The sequence below is a fragment of the Streptopelia decaocto genome (genome assembly GCF_964273445.1).
Source record: "Streptopelia decaocto genome assembly, chromosome: 1".
NCBI classification, from domain to species: Eukaryota; Metazoa; Chordata; class Aves; order Columbiformes; family Columbidae; genus Streptopelia; species Streptopelia decaocto.
This window is the reverse complement of record NC_138663.1, coordinates 203,467,692-203,493,044: the sequence shown is the minus strand read 5'-3', so window position 1 is coordinate 203,493,044 and position 25,353 is coordinate 203,467,692. Positions and strand designations below refer to the sequence as shown.

General features: G+C 42.2%; 1 protein-coding gene across 1 annotated transcript in view; it reads left to right on the top strand.

Annotated features, from left to right (window-relative positions):
• The window catches only part of TMEM135 (transmembrane protein 135), a 188,939-nt gene that overhangs the window by 64,919 nt on the left and 98,667 nt on the right, over positions 1–25,353 (top strand). The window contains exon 5 of the mRNA XM_082043345.1: positions 14,210–14,275. Coding sequence (XP_081899471.1) covers positions 14,210–14,275 — 66 coding nt within the window. The remainder of the gene's footprint in view (positions 1–14,209; positions 14,276–25,353) is intronic.

The following is a 25,353-nucleotide window of genomic DNA, read 5'->3' as shown; positions in this document are numbered from 1 at the left end:
GCTTCAGCACCATTTCTTCAGCCATGTTATGAAAACTTCCTAGGTGCGAGTCCAGATTAAACATTATAACGGTCTGATTTATGAGCTCATTTGATGTTTCTTCATTTATCAGGATTAATTTGCTAACTCGATGGGCAACACGGCGTGTTTTAGGCTCAGTTGGTTGTCTGCCATGATCTCTTAAGTTGTTTTTAGTATCGCTACAGTCCTTATACAGTGCCTTCTTCTCTAAGTGTGATTTATGTATGTTTTCCCAAGAGGTATGAGCTATTATTTGGCTGTGCTAATGTACAGAATATTCAAATGAACATGCTTATCTGTACAGTCCAATGCAGTTTATATAACAGACCTACTACATGTATTTCTCACCTGTAAGCCTAGCCAGGAATAACTGTACATTTTGTTTCTGGTCAAAAATCCTCTTTCCTTATTATTTTGTGCTTGGTTGAAGTGTTTGTTGTGAATCTTAAAATCTTTTGGGTTTTTTAGCTTCCTTCCATGTTTAACATAAAGAGAACGGGGTAAACGTAGGGTGAATAAAGTGGTCCAGTGAAGGGATTCTGTGGTTTGTGTGTTCCTAAGGTGAGGAGGAAGCTTAAATTTAAATTGAAGTTTAAGATATTTCCTCATTGCTTTTCCTGCTTTCCTAGTACTATGATACAGCTCTGCATCACTTGGAGTAGCTCAGGACCAGTTGTTGCACTAATGAGGTGTTTGTTTAACTTCAGTCTCTACAAGTGCACGAAAATGGTCTTTAACTGTGCAATCACGTAATGTCTTTTTCTCAGGAACTTTGCTCGTTCTCAATAAGTGACTGAAGATGTCTTCTGGAGTAGCAGCTGCTCAACATTTTGTTTTAACCATAGCCATTGGTGTGTGTTCAGAAGTTCCTTAAAATACAGGTTATCTGTTCCTCCATGGGCTTTTCTCTCATGCTCATCACCTGTGGTCTGTAAATCATTCCCAGATTTTTAAAATTTAGCCTCATCTGTCAGCTGTAAAGTGGCAAATATGGTAACCATTTTAGGCATGAGAACTAGTTGTCTAGAATTATTTATTCTGAAGGTGGTCTTTGATAACTTAGTGTGATTCGCTATTAGAAAGCTAAAACATTTGCCCTTGGCTTTTCTCAGGTTTGTTGGCTTGTACCTTTTTAACATATTAGAATTTTAGTTGGTCTATGTGTTCTCAAGTTGATGGATGGAAATAACTAATTCAGTATTCTTTATGACTTTGGGAGGTAAGTGAAAAGTATTATTCCTCCGTTAGTGGAGGAACTGCAATGGTAGTTCGATCAGGAGTAGCTTTTTAGGACCTCTTTATTTCCACCCTTGGGAAAGAAGACCACAGCGTCCTTATTTTCAGAAGAATAAGCAGCATAGGGAAAGGGACCTGGGGGTCCTGGTGAACAGCAGGATGACCATGAGTCAGCACTGTGCCCTTGTGGCCAGGAAGGCCAATGGCATCCTGGGGTGTATTAGAAGGGGGGTGGTCAGTAGGTCCAGAGAGGTTCTCCTGCCTCTCTACTCTGCCCTGGTGAGACCACATCTGGAATATTGTGTCCAGTTCTGGGCCCCTCAGTTCCAGAAGGACAGGGAACTGCTGGAGAGGGTCCAGTGCAGGGCAACAAAGATGATGAAGGGAGTGAAGCATCTCCCGTGTGAGGAAAGGCTGAGGGAGCTGGGGCTCTGGAGCTTGGAGAAGAGGAGACTAAGGGGTGACCTTATTAATGTTTATAAATATGTAAAGGGTGAGTGTCGCAAGGATGGAGCCAGGCTCTTCTCGGTGACAACCAACAAGGGGTAATGGGTTTAAACTGGAACACAAGAGGTTCCACTTAAATTTGAGAAAAAACTTCTTCAGCTGTTCCAGATCCCTCTGTATGGCCATCCTACCCTCCAGCAGATCAACACTCCCACCCAGCTTGGTGTCATCTGCAAATTTATTGAGAGTGCACTCAATCCCCTTGTCCAGATCACTGATAAAGAGATTAAACAGAACTGACCCTAATACTGAGCCCTGGAGACACCACTTGTGACTGGCCGCCAACTGGGTTTAACTGGTATTTTTCCTCCAGTCCTACTGCTGGGCTGGCTACAGTAATTCATCCTTTGAGAGGGTCAACCCAGGTCACTTCCCCTGGGAGAGAGTGTTCAAGAGCAGGAAAGAGGAATATTCATCTGCTGGCATGACAGAGAGATAGAAGTGTTTTAAACTTAGGTACTATACGTGAGTGAATTCTGCTTTTTCGGAAATTCAAAATTCTCTAGCCACAAAATTAGAGGTGGTGAGTTCTCAACATTTTTCTCTGAGCAGATTTGACAGACTTTACATCTTTTCGCTGTTATACATTTGTATCATGTTTTCACGATTGTGAAATCATGTATTGTGTATCATGTTTTCACGATGGGTGTTAGGTCAAAACCTTAATTATTGAAAAGCTGAGCTTCTGGAGTACAATTGCACCGCGACTTCTGTCAACAGGCTTAGTGTTCAGAACAGACGTGGCCCTTCTGATAGCGTGTGTGAAGGAGAAGTGTGGCTTCCTCCTGAGATCGGTTTGATGATAAGTTTCCTGCCTTTCTTGAAAAGAGAAAGCAGCGTGCAGAGTGCTTTGCCTGCACCACTTGGCAGGGTTCTCAGTTCTCAGAGCCCGGAGGGACCGTTGTCCTGCCAGCTTTGAAGAACGATGCTTGGGAAGAAGAAATCTCGCTCGCTCGCTTTATCTGAAACAGCTTCACATGCGAGCTCTGTGGAGCAAGAAGCGAAGACTTCTATTAGCTACTCTTGGGTAAAATAAGAACAGCTTTCTCCACAACAGGAAGAGGTTGACCAGCGCTTCTGCCAGCTCTCAAAATATTGTTCTAAGCCCTGAAATTTTGAAGCCCTCTCCTTAAAATAAGATAGTTTTGTGTAGGTTTTTTTTAGTAACACAGAATACTGAATTGTGTTAGTAGTTGGTTATCACCCCCCATATAATCCATACCAAAACTGACTTTCTGAAATTTCTTGCTGATTACTTTAAGTGGTTTTATTCACTTACAATCAGCATTTGATTTTTTTTTTTAATTATTTTTTTACAGACAACAGCCTGTGATAAATAAGTCACACCAATTCATTTTTTGTTAGGTCATCTCCAGAATACACATACCCTTCATGGCAAACAGTTCAGCTATTGTTCAACATCAGGGAAACCTTTCTAGTCAGATGAGACAGGCATTTATATAAGCTGCACCAAAAATGAAATAGTATTAACCTGTGTCTTCTGTTTCTAATTAGTTTGGAAAATTGCGTGACATACACATGTTTAAACAATAAAGTTGGTGAGTTGAATGTCTCATCCAAAGTAAATGTAGTCTATAATACTTATTGTTTATGGCATGGTGATGATAAATCACTAGTTTGGAAATGTTTTTTAGATTAGGCTTGTATTAGTTTAACTCGTAACTCCGTGGGTAAATTACAATACATGGAAACAAAACAATTGAGACAAAGAAATTTTTGTTCCATTTGCAAATACTGAGAGCTACTACTTAAAATTGCTACCAGTGGGAAATGTAAAAGATGAGGTAATCCCCTAAAGGAAAAGGGCTATGGTTGTGAAACACATTAAACATAAATCTTGTAAAGCTTGTAGGGAATGCACTGAGTTGAACCCGCTCAGAGTTCATGCTAACAAGAAATTCTGGTCAGTGAAGGCAGATAAAGGAATTGTAAATGACTGTATTTAAATTAGTCTGGAATTCCAGAACACATGCTCGGATAATATGAAATAAAGCTCTCTAACTATGCAGCTCTCATTAATTTACTGGTCACAGCGAAACTTAAAAATGTCTGTGTTACAAGACCCAAGGCTGCTGGAATAGCTTGCTGGTGTCATCAAGGGTTTAAATCTGCCACTTTCCAGGGGTTAGAGCAGAGAACAGGGATCAGGGATCTTTAGGTTTTTGCTCTCGGTTGTCGAAATAACTCACCGAGGAACTGTGGGTGGACCATGAAAGCTCACTTCAGCCTGCTTCTGTTTGCATCGCAGAAGAGTTTGGCTTCGCTTATTGATGATAGCTTGGAAATGGATTCTACAGGAACATCCTGGTACTCATTGCATACACCCCTCCTTCTCTTTTTTTGGCTTTCTCGCACAGTGATCTTCACCACTGCTCTTAAGACCAGCAGGGCCAGGTGCTAGAAAATCACAAGAAGCCAGAATGGATGGAGAGGCAGAGATGCAGTGAAGTGTAGGATGATCAACAAGGCCAAGTGCAAGGTCCTGCACCTGGGCCAGGGCAACCCCCGCTATCAGCACAGGCTGGGGATGAAGGGACTGAGAGCAGCCCTGAGGAGAAGGACTTGGGGGTGCTGGTGGATGAAAGATTGGACATGAGCCAGGAATGTGCACTTGCAGCCCAGAAGAACAATTGTATCTTGGGCTGCATCACCAGGAGCATGAACAGCAGGTGGAGGGAGGTGATTCTGCCCCTCTGCTCCGCTCTGGTGAGACCCCACCTGGAGTCCTGTGTCCAGCTCTGGAGCCCTCAGTGCAGGAAAGACATGGACCTGTTGGAGAGGGGCCAGAGGAGCCACAGAAATGATCAGAGGCTGGAACAGCTCTGCTGGGAGGACAGGCTGAGAGAGCTGGGGTTGTTCAACCTGGAGAAGAGAAGGCTCTGGGGAGACCTTATTGTGGCCTTTCAGTGCTTAAAAGGGGCCTCTAGGAAAGATGGGGACAGACTTTTTAGCAGGGCCTGTTGTGACAGGACAAAGGGTGATCGTTTTAAACTGAAGGAGGAAGATTCAGGCTGGACATGAGGAAGAAATTTTTTAAAACAAGGATGGTGAAACCCTGTCCCAGGTTGGCCAGAGAGGTGGTGGATGAACCATCCCTGGAGACATTCCAGGTCAGGCTGGACGGGGCTCTGAGCAACCTGATCTGGGTGAAGATGTCCCTGCTCATGGCAGGGGTTTCGACTCTATGATCTTTAAAGGTCTCTTCTGACCAAACCCGTTCCATGTACCCATACCTTCTTGGAGTTCAGTAAAGCCTTTGGCTCTGGGCAGTGTTGCCCTGTTACCCTGACACTTGGTGGCCACATCAAGCCTGGCCAGACCTGCTGTTTCTGCACGTTGTTGTTCCAGCAGCTCCTGGTCAGGCAGCAGAAGTGTCCCCCTTGGATCAGTTCCAAAGGGGATGGAGGGAGGTGGGAAGTCTTTCTGCTGCAGGGATGATGCAGGACAGATGGATGGATGGATGGATGGATGCACTGCCTTCTCTCACCATTTTGAAGCTGGAAATCTGAAGAATTTGTTACACCGAGTCCCAGGAGAGTGCGCTTGTATATTCCTGGGCTGGGGAGAGGGGTCTTTTGTCTCTTTTATTCTTATCTGGCAGCATTACTAATCAAAACCATTTTTGACGGTTGTCATGTGCTTTCTGCAGGCTTTTTTATATCTGTGTTCTGTCCTTCTGCCGTGCGTTTGGACAGGAGGAAGGTTTTAGTTGGCTTCGGGGGATCCTTGTTCAGATGCTGGGTGGTGGTGGGGAGGCAGCCTTGCTTGGCCCTCCTTTCTCTGGTGTTTCTGTCAAGGCAGAGGAGATTAAATGGCTTATTTCTCCAGTTTCCCATGCTGGCTGCTGGCCTGGTTTGTGGGTAATTCAGTTCATGAGCATTATAATGCTGGATTTTATTTTTTTTTTCCTGACTTCCTGATATTAAGTTAATTGCAGTGTTGAGCTGCGCAGTCCTTTGTGCAGAGAAAACTAGAAAAAGGTGAAAGTCAGTTACAGGCTGGGACCAGGAATCCCAATTAAATACCAGGCATTTTTTGGGAAGGGGATAGGAGGAAGGAAATGTAGAAGAAAAGGGATGTTGTTGCAACTGAGACACAGCGAAGTCCATCGTTTCAGTGTTATGAAGATCAGGGTAATTTAGTTAGGTGGCAGGGCAGAGGTAAATCAATTCACAAGAGAGTTCATTAACCCTGAAAACACATGTTTAGTTCAATGGGCAAATATAATTTTTTCGTGTAATAGAAATTGGACTGAACTGATCGGATATTTGTGTGTAATTTTGAACCTGTGTTTACATGACAAAGCTGTAAATATTCTAAGGAAGGAGCAAGATGACCCTAAAAAGAGCTACCTGTGCTATTAATCTCGTTACTTTTGATACTGGTTTATTCATGCTGTATTAGTGATGAGCTTTACAAAACCCCAAACATCTGGTTAGGGTATTAACATACACTTATAATTTGAGAAAGAAGAGCCATTTTCAGTTAGTGCTTTTGTTAGCTAAGATTTGTGGCCAGGTGTGTGCTTTATTTGCTTCCTACCTTCTAATCTTCAACCAGGTTGTCCCTCCTCCCCCGTAATTTAGAACAGATTTGGTCCTTCTCTTGTGCATCCAGAGCTTCTACAAGATGGTCCTGCAAGCTGATAATTGCTGGGGGATGTGATTATTGCCGATATGTGTCCTTCCATTACTTATGTGCATCTTTATTTCCATTTGGGGCAGGCAGTAAAACATGATTTATATAACAGAATTGTATTATTCTTCTAATAAAGGTGCACAAATGTTGAAGAAGCAAGCAGGGGAAAGGGAGGTCAGAGTCCAGTGCAGGGCAACAAAGATGCTGAAGGGAGTGGAGCGTCTCCCTTATGAGGAAAGGCTGAGGGAGCTGGGGCTCTTTAGCTTGGAGGAGACTGAGGGGTGACCTCATTAATGGTTATAAATATATAAAGGGTGAATGTCATGAGGATGGAGCCAGGCTCTTCTCGGTGACAACCAATGGTAGGACAAGGGGTAATGGGTACAAACTGGAACACAAGAGGTTCCATTTAAATTTGAGAAGAAACTTCTTCTCAGTGAGGGTGACAGAGCCTGGAACAGGCTGCCCAGGGGGGTTGTGGAGTCTCCTTCTCTGCAGACATTCAAAACCCACCTGGACACCTTCCTGTGTAACCTCATCTGGGTGTTCCTGCTCCGGCAGGGGGATTGGACTGGATGAGCTTTCGAGGTCCCTTCCAATCCCTGACATTCTGTGATTCTGTGGGATTTAAATTGTTTAGTCCATACAGAGTTCACAGTTAATTTGCTTTTATAGCAAGTGAAGGTAAGAAGTGATTTGATCTGCTAATGCCTGAGTAGAAAGAACTTGTGTCTCACAGATGTCAGGTATTTTTACTGATGTACTTGCTGTACAAATTAATTTCAAGTTGTTCAGCAATGAAGGCAGAGACAGTCAGATTCCTTTAGAAAAGACCAGAGGTAGGTGAAATTCACACCTGTTAGAAAGAATGAATGAATTTTTTTTACAATTTTCCAGAAAACAAGAATTTAAATAAATATCTCTTTAAAAGCATCAGTTCAGCTTCAGTGTTGTACTTTAGCATATTTTAAATGTATTTTAAACACATAAAATATATATATATAATGGCAGTAAATTCTCTATTGGTTTTGTAGTAATTTCATTGAAAGCTGTGACAATAAATAAACTCATCAGTTAAATCTGTCATCCGGAGTAGTGTTAGAGGGAGAGCGTTGCTTTCTGCTTGAAATTTCGTGGACAGAAATTAGGAAAAATAATGGATTTCAGAAACTTCTTGTACTCTTTCCTATTCATTATGCCAAATCTCTATTTTTATAGCACTCACTCTTATTTTCAAAAGCTGTGTGACGTTTAGCTAACAAGGGCTACAACAATAGTTCATTTGCAATATGTAATCAAGTTGCAAAATGTTATTGATTATTTCAGATAGACTGTCAAGAATGGTTTTAAAATGTAATTTCCTTTTTTGTGAAGAAACACCAATTTTAAAGGCCAGAGCTGTCAGCCAGCTATTGTAGCCAAGATCAGCAAACTTAATGGGAGTGAAAAGCATTATTTTGTGGTATTCCAGCCATTTTTATTCTGAAAGCAAATTGCACCATTTTCATTTTAATTGGATCTGTAAATTGCTGTGAATGAGTTCCAAAGATCTGTGCCTTTCAGGACACATCTTTAAATCGATTTATTCTTTAATGCGTGTTTAGAATTAGATGCCAAAATTTGTTAGGTGATTAAAAACCGTGCATTTCTAAATGAATTAAATTGCAATAGCAATCCCAGCAGTGCCTGCATTTGCAGTTTTAACTTTGGTAAAACAGTAACTATGTTGATAAAGTATTATAAGACCATTTTATTTTTGTGAATACCTAGAAAATTCAAAACATCTGGAATCTACTGTTTTTCTTGACCTTTTCCCTACAATTTCCATCAATGATGTGCATTTTTTTTCCCCCACTTTAGTTCTGGTTCATAGAAGTGGTTTCTCCTTTTTTTTTATTTTATTTATTTTATATTTTTTTTTTTTATTTAAACCACTAGCAAAGAATTGGAACAAAAGCAGCTGCTTTCTTGGAGGGGGCACAGTCGGTCGTCTTTATCTGCAGATGATATTAGAGCTTGGAGGGTGTTATGGAGCGATGAGATACATGAAGCTGCCATTTCACCTCACAAATGATCACACAATCACAGAATGTCAGGGATTGGAAGGAACCTCGAAAGCTCATCCAGTCCAACCCCCCTGCCGGAGCAGGAACACCCAGATGAGGTTACACAGGAAGGTGTCCAGGTGGGTTTGAATGTCTGCAGAGAAGGAGACTCCACAACCCCCTGGGCAGCCTGTTCCAGTGTCTGTCACCCTCACTGAGAAGGAGTTTCTTCTCAAATTTAAGTGGAACCTCTTGTGTTCCAGTTTGAACCCATTACCCCTTGTCCTACTGTTGGTTGTGACCAAGAAGGGCCTGGCTCCATCCTCGTAACACTCACCCTTTACATATTTATAAATGTTAATAAGGTCACCCCTCAGTCTCTTCTCCAAGCTAAAGAGCCCCAGCTCCCTCAGCCTTTCCTCACACGGGAGATGCTCCACTCCCCTCATCATCTTCATTGCCCTGTGCTGGACTCTCTCCAGCAGTTCCCTGTCCTTCTGGAACTGAGGGGCCCAGAACTGGACACAATATTCCAGGTGTGGTCTCACCAGGGCAGAGTAGAGGGGCAGGAGAACCTCTCTGACCTACTGACCACCCCCCTTCTAATCCACCCCAGGATGCCATTGGCCTTCCTGGCCACAAGGGCACAGTGCTGGCTCATGGGCATCCTGCTGTCCCCCAGGACCCCCAGGTCCCTTTCCCCTACACTGCTCTCTAATAGGTCATTCCCCATCTTATACTGGAAAATGATGTAACACATATATATAATATAATGTATACAATAGAACTGGAAGATGATGTAACACAGTACATACATTCCTTACACTGAAGAATAATTGTAGGATTCAGTATCTATCACCCTGGCAACACGTTTATTTCACACTGAGATCACCAAAGCCATCTGTTAATTTGCTTTCTTATAGACCTCTGACTCGCATCTCTGAACAGAAATATCTGAAGTCAGTGCCTGAGCCTGTAATGGTTCTTATTTAAGGCTTATACTCAGTGAATTGCATGCAAATAAATATTACATTTTTACAGCTTCTTAAAAATCTGATTATAATGAAATATTTAATGTGAACAGGGCAGAAGCAAATAAAATGATCTAAATTCCCAGCCAGTAGTTTCTTTGGGAACACTTATTTTTTAAAAGGACAGTTTTGACTCTTTAGTTGGTTATCCTGACATGATGATAAATATTTTCCGTCAGTTGTATTTTGTAGTTACACATACACATCTTATTTTATGAATGTATTTTTAAATTAGGAAGCAATAAATGTAATTGTATGTAAAAACTCGGCATTCAGTCGACATATGTCTAATAGAAATACATGCACCAATTTTCTACAGATATTTGAAGGATTGAAAAAGACTGACATTACAGCGAGGTAATTAAACTTATTCTAAATGACATGTGATTTGCTCAGGGATACTGTGAGTTGTGAACCAAAAGACCTTGAAAACTGTTCTGTGGGGCAAAAGGGCAGTTTTCACCTGATGCTTGAAAGTTTGCTGAACTTTTCCAATAGAAATCTATTGCTGAAGAAGTCAGATTATTTTATTAGGTAGCCTGTGTTGAAAGATAGATTAATTTGTGGCAGAGAAGTATGCTGCATGTTTTTATCACAGAATCACAGAATGGACTGGCTTGGAAAAGACCTCAGAGATCATCAAGCCCAACCCTTGGTCCAGCTCCAGTCCATTGACTAGATCATGGCACTAAGTGCCATGTCCAATCTGAGTTTAAAAACCTCCAGGGATGGTAAGTCTACCACCTCCCTGGGCAGCCATTCCAATGCCTGACCACTCTCTCTGCAAAGAATTTCTTTCTAATATCCAGCCTAAATTTCCCCTGGCAGAGTTGAAGCCCATGCCCCCTTGTCCTATTGCTGACTGCCTGGGAGAAGAGACCAATCCCCACCTGGCTAGAACTGCCCTTCAGGTAGTTCTAGAGAGTGCTGAGCTCACCTCTAAGCCTCCTCTTCTCCAGACTGAACAACCCCAGCTCCCTCAGCCTCTCCCCATAGGTCTTGTGTTCAAGTCCCTTCACCAGTCTTGTTGCTTATCAGATTTAATCAGATTAAATAAACAAAATTCCCATTTCAATATACTTAATACTTTTAAAAAAGTATTTTAAGTTATGACATCTGCGTTCAACGGATTTAAACTTAATCAATGTTGGAACAAGTGGTATGACAATATTATGCAACATGAATATTGACTGTTACTGTACTAGTAACTTTGGTAGATTTGAAATTAAAACCCAAGAACATACCAGGCAAGATGTGTTCAATAAACTGTTTTTTTTAATTGAAAGTAGATTTGATGTTTTGTAAAAATCCTTTTACTATCAGCAAGACACTATTACACAGAGAATTTCAGAAAGTATACGAGATATGTGAGTATATTGTTATTGTTTCATTGCCGTAGTGGTATTCTCCTTTCAGACAATGTTTTTCACCTCTGTTCTTTAGAGAGCACTAAGTATTGTGGAGTTCATCTTTAACATTTGAAAAAATTGCAGTTTTTTGGTAATTTCGTATTTTTAAAGTTCTCCACCTCCACGCTTATTCTTCCGTATTTGACCTGTACAGCTTGAATTGGGGGATTTCGGTGTTGGCTCATCCCAGCTAGAAAGTGCAGAAGGAAGGATGGGCTGCAGCCGCAGTTGGACTCAATGGTCTTAAAAGTCTTTTCCAGCCAAAATGATTCTGTCATTTCTACCACTTATGGACGATTAGGGGAACTGGGCTGTGCTTCTTTGGGAAACAGGGAGGATTTACAGGTCAGCTGTAAATTGCATTTTTTGTGGAGTCGGCACTGAAAATGTTGTTGTGAAACACTGGAGCAGGTCTATCAGAGAGGTTGTGGGATTTCCATCCTTAGAGATGCTGAAAAGGTGCCTGAAGAAGCCCTGGGCAACCTGCTCCAAGGGGTCTTTGCCAAATGGTTCTGTTTGCGGGGCGGAAATTAAAGGCAGTGTGAGGTTTGTCCAAACCAGAGTGTTACAGATAAATTCAGATTTAAAGACTGGCCTGATTTTCCTGGCCCTAACACCTTTATCATTAGTCTGTGTGATGTTGTAGTTTTGTGAAGGTGTTGATTTCTGAATGGTTTCATATTGTTCTTCTTCCATTTGAGAAATTACCTTATTTGAATCTCAGCACGTTGTTCACACTTAGTTTTCTTTGTAGAAGTGGAACAAACTTGAAATGTTTCCTGCTAATGTTCCCTTCACCTTAAACATTACACAAAAACTAAGCCTGGATCTAATAACTCTTTTGAAAGACGGACTTCTTCAAGCATCTTCTTGCATTTCACATACCTAAAAAGCCATTAGCTCTTTCTCCAGCCTCGTCATTGTCAGGACATGAAGGGCTGTCGGTGGCCTCATCCCCCTGCAGTTTGGGTGGGAATCGGTGATTTTAGGGCTAATCTTCTTAGCGGCAGCCGGCACATGAAGAGTGGCGCCCGCGGGAGGACACCTCTGGGGCTGGCTCGGCTGTTGCTGTGGTTGTCCCTTGTTTCCGAATGACATCTGGCATTAACGATGCGACTACAAGTGTATTAAGATGGATATTTTACTAGCAGGCGTGAAAAGAAAGTCACACGCACCAGCGGTTTTCAAAAGAAACAAAAGCAGCTTAGCTGTAGTGACAGAGTGCTCGATTCGCTTGAAACATCCTTAAAAATGTTGGTGAAAGAAACCAATTTTGGGGAATACAAAAGGTTGCATGAGGTTCGCTCTTCATCTCTCCAAGAAGAAGGGTTTGAGAAGAAGAATCGCACTGGGGCATTGTCCTGCGTCGTGGCGGGTGTAAATGAAGTTAATACGTTTTGCAGTCTGGTGTTCTGGAGCTCACACGTTCGTTTACAGATGAGGCGTGAGGGGGTGGAAACACAAGGCAATTAAAAGCCCTTTATAGAATTCTTTTTTGCAGGTAATCATTTAGAAAAGGGTGAACCCCACTGTCGAGGGTTTAGATTGCGGGGTGACAATAAAACCCTGGCAGATGTATTGTTAACCCCCTCTCCCCCCCACTTTCTTCCTTTTGCTCCTCTCTCCCTGCTTCCCACTCAGGACAGGCGATCGGGAGGGAAAGAAGGACAGAGAAAAGAGAGTTGGAAAAATTAACAATGTTTTACTAATGCTACTAATAAGAATAGAGAAAATAATACAAAATATACAAAACCAATCTTGAAAGTCTCAGCAACTGCAAAGCCGGCACCTGAAGTCCTGGACTGCACTCTGCAGCCAACCAGAGCTGGATTCAGTCTCTCACTAGGCCTCAGTTCTCAGGGACGACTAGCAAGGTCCTCTCCTAATGTTGGCCATAAGCAAAAGGGAAAAGGGACGAGATCCTCGTGATCTCCCACTTTATATAAAGTATTCACGTGAATGGAATGTTATACACAGTTGGTCAGTTTCCTGGTCACCTGTTTCTTGTTGCCCCCCTCAAGAGATGTGAATCTGTCCTTATCGATAACCTCACATTCCATTGCTATGTTTACCAGAACATGTGTCTGGTTCTCCAGGAAAATGCAGCTAATATGAAGCTTTAGCTGACAGGCAAATTCACTAAAAGAGAAACTTGTTTTTTAACAAAACCAGGACACCCACTTAATCAGTGTCTAGGAAGACCTGAGGAATTAATCTCAAGCGATGTCTTTGATATTACATTTGTTGAGATACAGCTATCTTAAGAGAACGTAGCGTGAACCCAGCAAGTCCTACAGTCATGTAAGCATTGAGCTGCTTAGTTTTTAAATCACTATTTAGAAAAATAATCAGCTACTGCAAGCTACTTTTGTTTATAAACTTTCAAAACTTTTCAAACAGCCTGTTAATTACTTTTTAACATAGATCCTTAAATGTCAGAGTATTTTATTAGAACCAGATATTAAAAACACGTTTCGTTGCAGATGAAATTGAAACTGGCTTCAATACTTGTTATGGAAACAAGTTTTTAAAACAAATCTGTTCTTGTGCACTCTGATGTGCCAATCCATGTTTTTATGTAACCAGTGGTTTATTTTTCATGTCTTTTTGCAGCCAGCTTGTAGAAAGAAATGTTGCACAGAACCTATGTGTTTGTTGTGTTATAGCCGGTATTAAGAGTCGGTAATCTGTGTTTACGTCAAAGTATGTGCTAGTTGTCCCACTGGATTAAAGAAGGGATGAGAAAACTAACACAGGAAGGAATGCAACCTAATTAAAGATTTCCCCAGAGTTATGTTCCCTGTCATTTGCCACAGGAATATGTTGTGTTTTGTAATGTCGCTGTTATTAACAGTTAAAAGATACGAGTTGCATCATACCCTTGTTTTCCAATACTTGTTTGTTAAGTGTATAATATTAAACAACAATTTAAAAAATGAGTTAGTTTAATGAGTTGTAAAATACCACAAAGCTATTTTTTCCCTTAGTATCTCACTTTTACCTGACAACCATGACACGGGGCTGAGCGTCTCTGACCCGAATGGAGAGTCCCGTGTCAGGGCCGCGCGTCTCGTTTAGGTCGTTACTGAGCCCAAAATCCTCCACAGACCTCACACCTCACTACAAACCTCAACCTCACCTGTGCAGGCTCTTCTAAATAACGTACTGAAGTGATTCAGTTGTAAACGGGCGCTAAAGGTGCTGACGCTGAAGAACAAACTATAGAAGTTGAAACAGATCTTAATGCGCTGGATGGTTTGTTTTTTCAATAACTGATTTGCGTGTGTTTTTTTTTGTGCAGGCGGCAGAAACGTTGTTCCGAATGGCAGTAGCAAGAGGAGCTATTACACCTTTAAGACACGGAGAAGTAAGGCTATATGTATATTTTTTTTGTTTGTTCTTTTAACATGTGGTATAATGTGTTATTAACGTAATGCTTTATAAATTCCTGGGAGACATATTGTCTTGAGCTAAGTGAAGAGGGCTGGGCTATATATAACTCGCATACCTACGTTACAGTTTTTTTTAAAGGAGAACAAGATCTTAAATCCTGCCCAGTGGGATATTAAGTTTTCTTCAGAAAACACTCTGTTTTTCTCTTTGCCTGAGTTATAATTTAGCCTTATTTTAGAAGTGACTCACAGGAGTGTCATTTTAGCCAGGCAATTTTTCACTGGATTTTCTCTATTAAAAGTTGTAGAGTCTAATGAAATTCATATGAAGTTGATCTTTGGGTAGCTGTGGAGAGGTTTCTTTATCCTTTGTTTGTTCCTTTCAAGAAATCAGTAACTTCAGGTAGCATATGAAGTGTTAATACATGGATTAATAAAGAGGATGAATGTATTTTAATATTGCGCTGCTCATACATGATTCTGTTGATGGTGAGTATTTGTTTCCTCCTTTGTGTGGTTTGATATCACGTCAACATTGTTTTGAACATTGGTCATTAGATGTCTCCAATATTATGTGGTGTAATTTATGCTTAGGTTAGATTTAATTAAAGAAAAAATGCTATAGTCAATCATGACACTGGAAATGAGAACCAATCTGGGCATTGCCAGAGGTGGATGCTACAGTATATAGGGTTTGAAACGTGGAAACCTCAGTGGTTTTTCATGGCAGTCTGATTTTGATCCAATTCCTAGGCAACTTTGTGAAAAGTTCGTGTAATAGACACAACGTTCGGTCTGGGATCTAGACCAGGACCTACCCTGGGATCCCAGCCGTGCTCTAAAATGTTCCTTATGCTGGTGAAGTTGCCTTTGTGTCTCTTTTGAAACAAAGTCCTGTATCTTTGCAGCAGTGTCTGAAGATGTACCTGAGATTCCCTGTCCTGCCACTGTCTGTACCTTTAGCTTTTCTGAATATGAATCCTTTATACTTCTTAAGTACTGCTCTTCATTCTTTCCCACAGAAGAGTGTAAAGCAATTTCCAGAAGCGTTAGTGACAGAATACGTGCCACTCTTCCAAATTCTGTATTTAGGTCTTCGCAGTGAATGGTGCTTAATTTTTTGTGTTTCCAATGACCAGGTCACCCAGAGAGTTTGTTGAATCTCCATTGCTGTAGTTACCTGATAAATGGTGTGAATTATGGAAAAATCAAATGATACATTTTTTTAAAGTGTAACTAATTTGATTCTGTAAGGGGTAATGGGTAAAAATTGGAACACAAGAGGTTCCACTTAAATTTGAGAAGAAACTTCTCAGTGAAGGTGACAGAGCCTGGAACAGGCTGCCCAGGGGGGTTGTGGAGTCTCCTACTCTGGAGACATTGAAACCCACCTGGACACCTTCCTGTGTAACCTCATCTGGCTGTTCCTGCTCCGGCAGGGGGATTGGACTGGATGCGCTTTCGAGGTCCCTTCCAATCCCTGACATTCTGCATTCTGTAATTGTACCATGCAATGCAAAGGGACGATTACGGGCATCTCTGTGAATGATAATAGTAATTGCTGTGTTGGATCCATCTGATGTTGAGCCAGTTCAGCTCACTGACATGGTAGAAGAAGTTTCATTTTTTCCTTCAGGTATTCCCTCTGATTTTTTATTAATTAGACCATTTCAAGGACTAGAGGGAAGCAGAGGAGAAGCAGCAAGACGAGTGGTGAAAGGCTGTGGCCGTGGTTAGCAAGAAAGGAACTGGGTGAAAGTGCCTCCGTTTGATGATGCCCTGTGACACTATTTCTGATGTATTCCGTGGGCTTCAGTGGAAATGCAGTTAATTCTAAGCTAGGTAATTGATAGATAAAACATGTAAGAATTGTGCAGAGTTGGCTTTTTGTGTAAGAAGACAGTAGGAGAAATAAAAAGATGTTTTTCCTCTCTTATATTTTTATCAGGCGATATGCACGGGGGGGAAATATTTTGACTCAAGGAAGATCTTTTCCTTAAATTCCATTGTGGAATTATAATTCCTTTAGTCTGAAAATGAGGAGTGACATTAATCAAACGAAACTAATTTTTCCACAAGAAACATAATTATCAAGAGCCATATTAACATTTTTTTAGCTGTTCCAAGAAATTGCTAAATGTTTGCACAGTGCGTAAGTAGAAAGGGAGCCAGAAAATAAAGTTGAATATGAACTAAAGTTGACTGTATTCTGTTTGAGAAGTGCGAACTTGGCAGTGAAAATCAAAGCAGAACAACTTGTTTATTGGAAATTCCAAGCTACAGAGGCAGCAATCCAAATGTGCAAAAGTGCTGTTCAGCTTTTGTAGCCGGACTTAAAAACGTAACCGCATTTAATGTTTAAGAGGGGGTAAAACTGTTCAATAATAGAAGGTAAAAATTGTGTAAATACTTATTTGTTTAAAATTAATAAATTAAAAGAATGACAATATTCTGTCTGCACTGCTGAACAGAATAATGTGCAAACATTTATTCTATACATGCAAAACAGGGTGTGTGAAGAACTATCCGTTATAATCCAGCTGTCATCACCAGGTGGATTTATAATTTATAAGATTGAATGTCTATGGGAAATCCCTTTTCTTCTCCTTCCAGCCTGTCCCCTTTGGGACTCATGAAACCTTTATGCATATAGAGTTCTTAATTTCTTTCATTTATTATTGAAGAAATTGAAAAATGAGGTTGTACAGTTTTGTTTTTTTTTTTTTTTCTCCTTTTTTTTTTAAGTTTTGCACATGGTTTGTAAAATCACTATTGAGAGTTTAGAAAAGTGTGCTGCCAACAGTAGTTAATCAAATTCGGGTACATAGTGCTAAAATTATTTAACTGCGGGATATAGATCATAAAGGTTCCTGAAGAACCTTCTCAGCACCTCCCTTGCTCCTGGTTGGATGGAAGTGTGGTAGCATTCATGGGAGGGAGTCAAACCCAGAAATATAATTAGTTTTCAGGATTCGGTATGCGTTTTTCCATGCTAATTAGTTATTTCTGTCAGTTGCTTTGGTTTGGGTGTGGAGTGTGAGGTGGAGCTGTGTAGTTCATTCCTTTCTGCACTTCTAGCTCGTTCCCCAGTGATCCAAAAACGGTATGAACAGATGTGATCACACCAAATCCATGGCTCTGCTTGTGTACGGACATCTTAGGGCGCATTTTATTAATGTCACAAGATTTAAAATCAGTGATGGGCACAGCTGAGAGCTGTACATCCAGGGTACCTGGAGCTGACACCATCTAGAGAGCTTCTCCAGCTTTTTCTGCTGCTTCTGGTCTTCATGTAGCAGCCTAAGATCATAGAATCGTAGAACAGTTTGGGTTGGAAGGGACCTTCCAAGCTCATCCAGTGCCACCCCTGCCATGAGCAGGGACATCTGCACCCAGATCAGGTTGCTCAGAGCCCCGTCCAGCCTGGCCTGGGATGTCTCCAGGGATGGGGCATCCACCACCTCTCTGGCCAACCTGGGACAGGGTTTCACCAGTCTCATATTAAAAAATTTCTTCCTCATGTCTGGCCTGGATCTTCCCTACTTTAGTTTAAAACCATCAACTCTTGTCCTATCACAACAGGCTCTGCTAAAAAAAGTCTGTCCCCATCTTTCTTACAGGCCCCTTTTAAGCTCTGAAAGGCTGCAATAAGGTCTCCCCAGAGCCTTCTCTTCTCCAGGCTGAACACCCCAGCTCTCTCAGCCTGTCCTCCCAGCAGAGCTGTTCCAGCCTCTGATCATTTCTGTGGCTCCTGTGGCCCCTCTCCAACAGGTCCATGTCTTTCCTGCACTGAGGGCTCCAGAGCTGGACACAGGACTCCAGGTGGGGTCTCACCAGAGCGGAGCAGAGGGGCAGAATCACCTCCCTCCACCTGCTGGCCACGCTCCTAGTGATGCAGCCCAAGATACAATTGGATTTCTGGGCTGCAAGTGCACATTGCCGGATCAGTCCAATCTTTCATCCACCAGCACCCCCAAGTCCTTCTCCTCAGGGCTGCTCTCAGTCCCTTCATCCCCAGCCTGTGTTGATAGCGGGGGTTGCCCTGGCCCAGGTGCAGGACCTTGCACTTGGTCTTGTTGATCATCCTACACTTCAGTACATCTCTGCCTGTCCATCCATTTCAGCTTCTGTGATTTTCTAGCACCTGGACCTGCTGGTCTTAAGAGCAGTGGTGAAAATCACCGTGCGAGAAATCAGATAGAGGAGAAGGAGGTTAAACAGAGAGGGTGAAACCTTTAATGGAAAAATACTGTGAAATATGTAGACTGACATGGATAACAGAGTTATAATGGCAGAGGGATGATTCCAGAGTGCTGGAGCTGATACCAGCCATGCTTGAACTGTGTGGATGTTAACTCATTCTTCTGACATCTTCATGAATTTGTAAACGGTCTTAATCTCTTTTCATCTAAAAAGTGCTGGGGCTTCCAAGTGGAAAAGTTCAGACATGTGTCTTTAGAGTTCATGAAGTCTATGAGGAGAAAACCCCTTGCTGCCTCAGAACTCAAGATGACAAAGGCCATGGCCCATGGGTTGTGCTCTTCTGCCTGCAGTCTTAAGGCGTTTAGAGAACCTTTAGAGCAGTGGGACTTTCAGAATCTTCATGTAGTGTCTTGTGATGGCAAAGACAGGAAAAAATAATTTTACAGAAGAGAAAGGCTTGCATAGGAGAGTCAGAGCAAAAAAAGAGCTTAGGCTTTATGATGGGTTCCATTTTATAATGCCTGCAACAGCTGAGATGTTTTGAAGAGCTTTCAAAGAAAGGACTGCTCTTCAGTCTGTAGTGTGTCATTAATTTAGGATATTTGGTGGTTTTTTCCTTTTTCCTCCTGCCAGTTACAAAAAAGCCTTGTTCATGAAATGCCATGGGAAACAAAGTATGCAAAGGAATTTCCAGGCTGCCTTTTTCGGTTTCTGAGAGGTTCAGCTCCCAGAAGCGGTTTGGTTGGCTGGGGTGCCTGAGGAGACACCTCCCAGAGCTGCCCGAGGCTCGGATGGATCCTGCGCTGTAAAAAACAGAGACCAAACGGGGCGTCCTGTCCTGTCCCTCCTCCTCAGCCTATTTAGTTAGAATCGTAGAATCATTTTGGTCGGAACAGACCATTAAGATCATCGAGTCCAACCGTAACCTAAATCTAGCGCTAAACCATGTCCCGAAGAGCCTCATTTATATGCCTTTTAAGCACCTCCTAGGTTAGTTAATGACCAACCTCCAACTGCAGTTTATATCGATTTCTGGTGCTGACTCCTAGTTCCTTTGAGAATTAGGAGTTATATGATCCATATGGAAGAATGGGTGAAGTTAAACAAATACCCGCCCATATACATGTGTTTTCTCTTTGGGAGATACAGCACAAGTGCATCTTAAAGGGAGTTGTCAGACCAGCCCCCTCATACATAATGAGGCTGGAGCATCCTTAGCTATAAAAATACTGTTGTCAACCAAATTTGCAGTACAAATAGATATAAAAAAATATAATTATTATACTTCTCAGCCTAAAATGGCTTATGGCCTTATGGTGTAATGAATGTAATGATGTGCATTGCCCTGGCAGTAGATACCCATGCTTGAAAGTGTATTTTGTTGTGAAGAGTCTTCTTTGCTGTGTGTAATAAATTTGATAATATATTTTCATGCTGTGTGTTTTCTATAAGGTAAATAATGTGAAGTGCAAAGCTTCATGAATTTAGCCCAGATATCTGTAAAAAGTAATATCTGTGGATATTGTATTCATAGTAATGATACACTTGTGATTAAATTTTTAGCTAAAAGTTAAACAAGGGGATTAGTAACGATCCTTAAAATGCGATTTATTTTATATTTTTACAAGCAAACAGATTAAAGTGGAAACAGCAATATGAAACACTTACTCATGCAATACTTCTTCCAGTGCTTACACAGACTTTATCCTCGGCCTGGCTGCAGTTGTAACAGATGGAGGATGACATGGTCCAAGTGCCACCTGTGTGACTTGGGTTCAAGCTTTAAAATAAGCACTGGATAGGGAGCTGTTGGGTATGCTCAAGCAGAAGAGGAGAGTTTACAGGTCATGGAAGCAGGGGCTGGCCACTTGGGAGGAATATAAGGCTGCTGTTAGAGGATATAGGAAGGCAGCTAGGATAGCCAAGGCCTCCTTAGAATTACAGCTGGCGAGAGGGGTCAAGGACAGCAAAAAGAACTTTTTCAAATACATAGCAGATAAAACTAACACCAGAGGCAATGTAGGCCCACTGATGAATGGGGTGGGTGCCCTGGTGGCAGAAGATACAGAGAAGGCAGAATTACTGAATGCCTTCTTTGTCTCTGTCTACTCTGCCGGAGGCTGTCCTGGGGAGCCCTGTACCCCTGAGACCCCGGATGAAGCCAGGTCAATGGAGGAGTTTGCTTTAGTCGATGAGGACTGGGTTAGGGAGCAATTAAATAGTCTGGACATTCATAAATCCATGGGTCCAGATGGGATGCATCCGCGGGTGCTGAGGGAGCTGGCTGAAGTCATTGCTGGACCGCTCTCCATCATCTTTGCCAAGTCTTGGGAAACGGGAGAGGTGCCCGAGGATTGGAGGAAAGCAAATGTCACTCCAGTCTTCAAAAAGGGCAAGAAGGAGGACCCGGGTAATTATAGACCGGTCAGCCTCACCTCTGTCCCTGGGAAAGTAATGGAACAGCTTGTCCTTGGTGCCATCTCAAGGCATATCAAGGATAAGAGGGTTATTAGGGGCAGTCAGCATGGCTTTACCAAGGGTAGGTCATGCTTGACCAACCTCATAGCCTTTTATGAGAATGTAACAAGGTGGATGGATGGTGGCAGAGCGGTGGATGTTGTCTACCTTGACTTCAGTAAAGCCTTTGACACAGTCTCCCACAGCATCCTCACAGCTAAGTTGAGGAGGTGTGGTCTAGACAATAGAGTAGTGAGGTGGGTTGCAAACTGGCTTAGGGAGAGAAGCCAGAGAGTGGTAGTCAATGGTGCGGAGTCTAGTTGGAGGCCAGTATCTAGTGGAGTGCCCCAAGGGTCAGTGCTGGGGCCAATATTATTCAATATATTCATTAACGACTTGGACGAGGGAATTGAGTGTACTATCAGCAAGTTTGCTGATGACACCAAGCTAGGAGGAGTGGCTGACACGCCGGAGGGCTGTGCTGCCATCCAGCGGGACCTGGACAGGCTGGAGAGCTGGGCAGGGAATAACCTGATGAAATTTAACAAGGACAAGTGTAGAGTCCTGCATCTGGGCAGGAACAACCCCAGGTTCCAGTATAGGTTGGGAGATTACATATTAGAGAGCAGTGTAGGGGAAAGGGACCTGGGGGTCCTGGTGGACAACAGGATGACCATGAGCCAGCACTGTGCCCTTGTGGCCAGGAAGGCCAATGGCATCCTGGGGTGTATTAGAAGGGGGGTGGTTAGTAGATCGAGAGAGGTCCTCCTTCCCCTCTACTCTGCCCTGGTGAGACCACATCTGGAATATTGTGTCCAGTTCTGGGCCCCTCAGTTCAAGAAGGACAGGGAACTGCTGGAGAGGGTCCAGCACAGGGCAACAAAGATGATGAAGGGAGTGGAGCACCTCCCTTATGAAGAAAGGCTGAGGGAGCTGGGTCTCTTTAGTTTGGAGAAGAGGAGACTAAGGGGGGACCTTATTAATGTTTATAAATATATAAAGGGTGAGTGCCATGAGGATGGAGCCAGACTCTTCTCAGTGGCAAACAATGATAAGACAAGGGGTAATGGGATCAAGCTGGAACACAAGAGGTTCCACTTAAATTTGAGAAGAAACTTCTTCTCAGTGAGGGTGACAGAGCACTGGAACAGGCTGCCCAGGGAGGTTGTGGAGTCTCCTTCTCTGGAGACGTTCAAAACCCGCCTGGACATGTTCCTGTGCGACCTCACCTAGGTGTTCCTGCTCCAGCAGGGGGATTGGACTAGATGATCTTTTGAGGTCCCTTCCAATCCCAAACATACTGTGATACTGTGATACTGTGAACAACTCTTAAGATAACATCAGTGTGGTCTGAATAGGAAGGACCTTTCTAACGCCAATACTATGAGTTCCAAACAAGGAATTACTACATTTTTGTAGTAAAATGCTTGTTTTGGCAGTTCTTGTTCAACTGAGTATTCTTTCATAGAAATCAAAACCATGGGCTGCTTTGTTGTATGAGGGGTGTAAATATATTTTAGAATAATGCTATTAAAGGAAATAATTTTTAAATGTTATAAAAAACTGAAGAAATAGTGCAAGCATTCATTTCTTGCATCTGTGGGTTGCACTAAGTGATAAATAATAGACAATAGAATCCGGTAGTCACTGACGTTACATTTCTAAAACAATCTTATCTCTTTAAACTACACGTTTGCATATATGCGTGCATTCATATATGCATATATATGTGTGTAGGTTCTTTTCAACTGTGAAATTTTATCTTGCATTGATTTTAAGAAAGAATTTCAGCCTTGGGAGGGAGGGGACAAGGTTAAGGTGACATTACTGCCAGCTCAGGGTTCCTCGCCCTCTTCCTTCTTCCCTGTCCGCCATGGCACAGCAGAGTGCAGAGCCCTGCAAACTCAGCTGTGTAATCAAGTCATGGAAACAAGAACCTTTTTTATTAACAGCAGTAACTGTTAATTGTTTTTGTGAGAAGGGACTTTCTTATTTTACTTGCATATTGGAGCTATTAGAATGAGACCTTAGGAAACATCAGTCCTATGTGTGCTGTAAAGCTGACATGGGTCAGAGTGCTCATTTAAAAGATGATCTCTTCTATATAAGGAGATTTATTCTAGAAATTACCAAATTCTACGTTTGATTTTCAAATTTTGAGATTTGTCACAATAATGTTTCTTCTGCTATTTTGGGCCAACTTCATTTTTAATACATGAAATGCATGAAGACTTCATAACTGATAACATTTTAGATTATAAAGAAGTACTGTGAATCGCTTGAGATGAATTTTCATTGCGATAAAATTGCTCGGGGCACACTGTTTCCTGTGATCTCGGCTCGGGGCCGTACCAGGGCCTAATCATTCCCAGGCACATTAAAAGCCGAATGGCAGTGGGCTGGTGGACATCTGATCCCCTCGCCCTCGTGCCTTCCCATCACAAAGATGTCTTTATTGTCAGGGGTTCAAAAGTTCTGCTCTCACAGACTACCCCAACATCTCTGGTTTCCAGGCTTTTTTCTTGAATACTTTGTTACTGTCATGTTAATATGTGAAGAAAGATGTTTTCTCAGATTTATGTGAATCTTACAGCAGTAGAGACACTGTAGTTACCATCCCAAAGGCTCTTTACTTTTTAAGCCTTCTGGCTTCTGCACTGTTGGTCAAAATGAGCCTCGTTTGTTCTCACCGAGATTATGAAGCTCCCAGCAAACCATGTTTGACATTGCAAAAGAAATCTGGTTTGGTACAAGGACTTAAATTTTTGTAAGGCCATGTCATAACATTCATTGGCTTTTGCTGCCTTCAAAGTAGGGTTGTCAGTCTCTTGGAGCTTATCCTGTTTTTTTTCCCTCCTTGTTAAGGGTTGCTAATACACAGAAAAATGTGTATTTCTTTAATTTAATATGTTGCAAAACAGCATCAATTTAACTTAACCAAACCATATTTTCTGAATATGTGATGTAAGATCCGAAGTGCCAGTAGGTTTCTCTATGAATTTCTCTTATCAATACCCTCTTATTTTTGAAAGATATTTGCAAAACTATACGGAAGGAGTTGCTTTCAGGCAGATCTGAGTCCCTTTTCCCCTCAATAAAGGTCTCTCTCTATCCCCAAGAGAATGATCTGCAGTTTGGATTTTTAGCCTTTTCAAAAGAAATTAGTTGTTTGTTTGTTTGTTTGTTTGTTTTAATAAAAAGTATCCTAGCTTATATTCTGAAACATCAGTTAAAAACCCCAAAAACATACAAACTTAAAATTATTGGCGTGCATAAGTACGGCTTTCTCTTTAGTGAATTCTTTTTTGGAAGTAACATTAGGTCTTTCTCTTACAAATTCCTGTAAAGCAGCAGCAAGTAGATAAAATGGATCCGTAAGAATAGGAATGTTTTGTAGTCTACCTACTTCAAGATTTGGTTTGGGATATGTGTAAGAAGTATTTAAGAATAGTATTGGTATCTGGAAACTCCTTCTGGCAGGTCCCAATGGGTAACGGTTCAAAGGTAGTTTAGTTGCTGTACCTTATCTATATTGTCTGGAAGTAAGTCAAAAGTAAATAATTCTTCTGGTTAGAGGCAGTGAAGACTAAAGCTTGATCGGAGAGAGAAGGAGAGAATGCTGTCGGTCCTCAGGGAGGAAAACCACCAGATCACAGAATGGACTGGGTTGGAAAAGACCTGAGAGATCATCAAGTCCAACCCTTGGTCCAACTCCAGTCCATTGACTAGATCATGGCACTAAGTGCCATGTCCAATCTCAGTTTAAAAACCTCCAGGGACGGTGAGTCCAGCACCTCCCTGGGCAGCCATTCCAATGCCTGACCACTCTCTCTGGAGAGAATTTCTTTCTAATATCCAGCCTAAATTTCCCCTGGCAGAGTTGAAGCCCATGCCCCCTTGTCCTATTGCTGACTGCCTGGGAGAAGAGACCAATCCCCACCTGGCTAGAACTGCCCTTCAGGTAGTTCTAGAGAGTGATGAGCTCACCTCTAAGCCTCCTCTTCTCCAGACTAAACAACCCCAGCTCCCTCAGCCTCTCCCCATAGGGCTTGTGTTCAGGTCCCTTCACCAGTCTTGTTGCTCTTCTCTGGACCCGCTCCAGCACTTCAATGTCTTTCCTGAACTGAGGGGCCCAGAACTGAACACAATACTCCAGGTGTGGCCTCCCCAATGCAGAGTACAGGGGAAGGATCACTTCCCTTGTCCTGCTGACCACGCTGTTTTTGATACAGGACAGGATACCATTGGCCTTCTTGGCCACCTGGGCACACTGATGGCTCATGTTGAGCTTCCTGTCCATTAGTACCCCCAGGTCCCTTTCTGCCTGACCTTCCAAGTGTTCCTCTGGACAGAGTTCGAGGGATGGATTTGCCATACATTCAGTTGTGTGGAG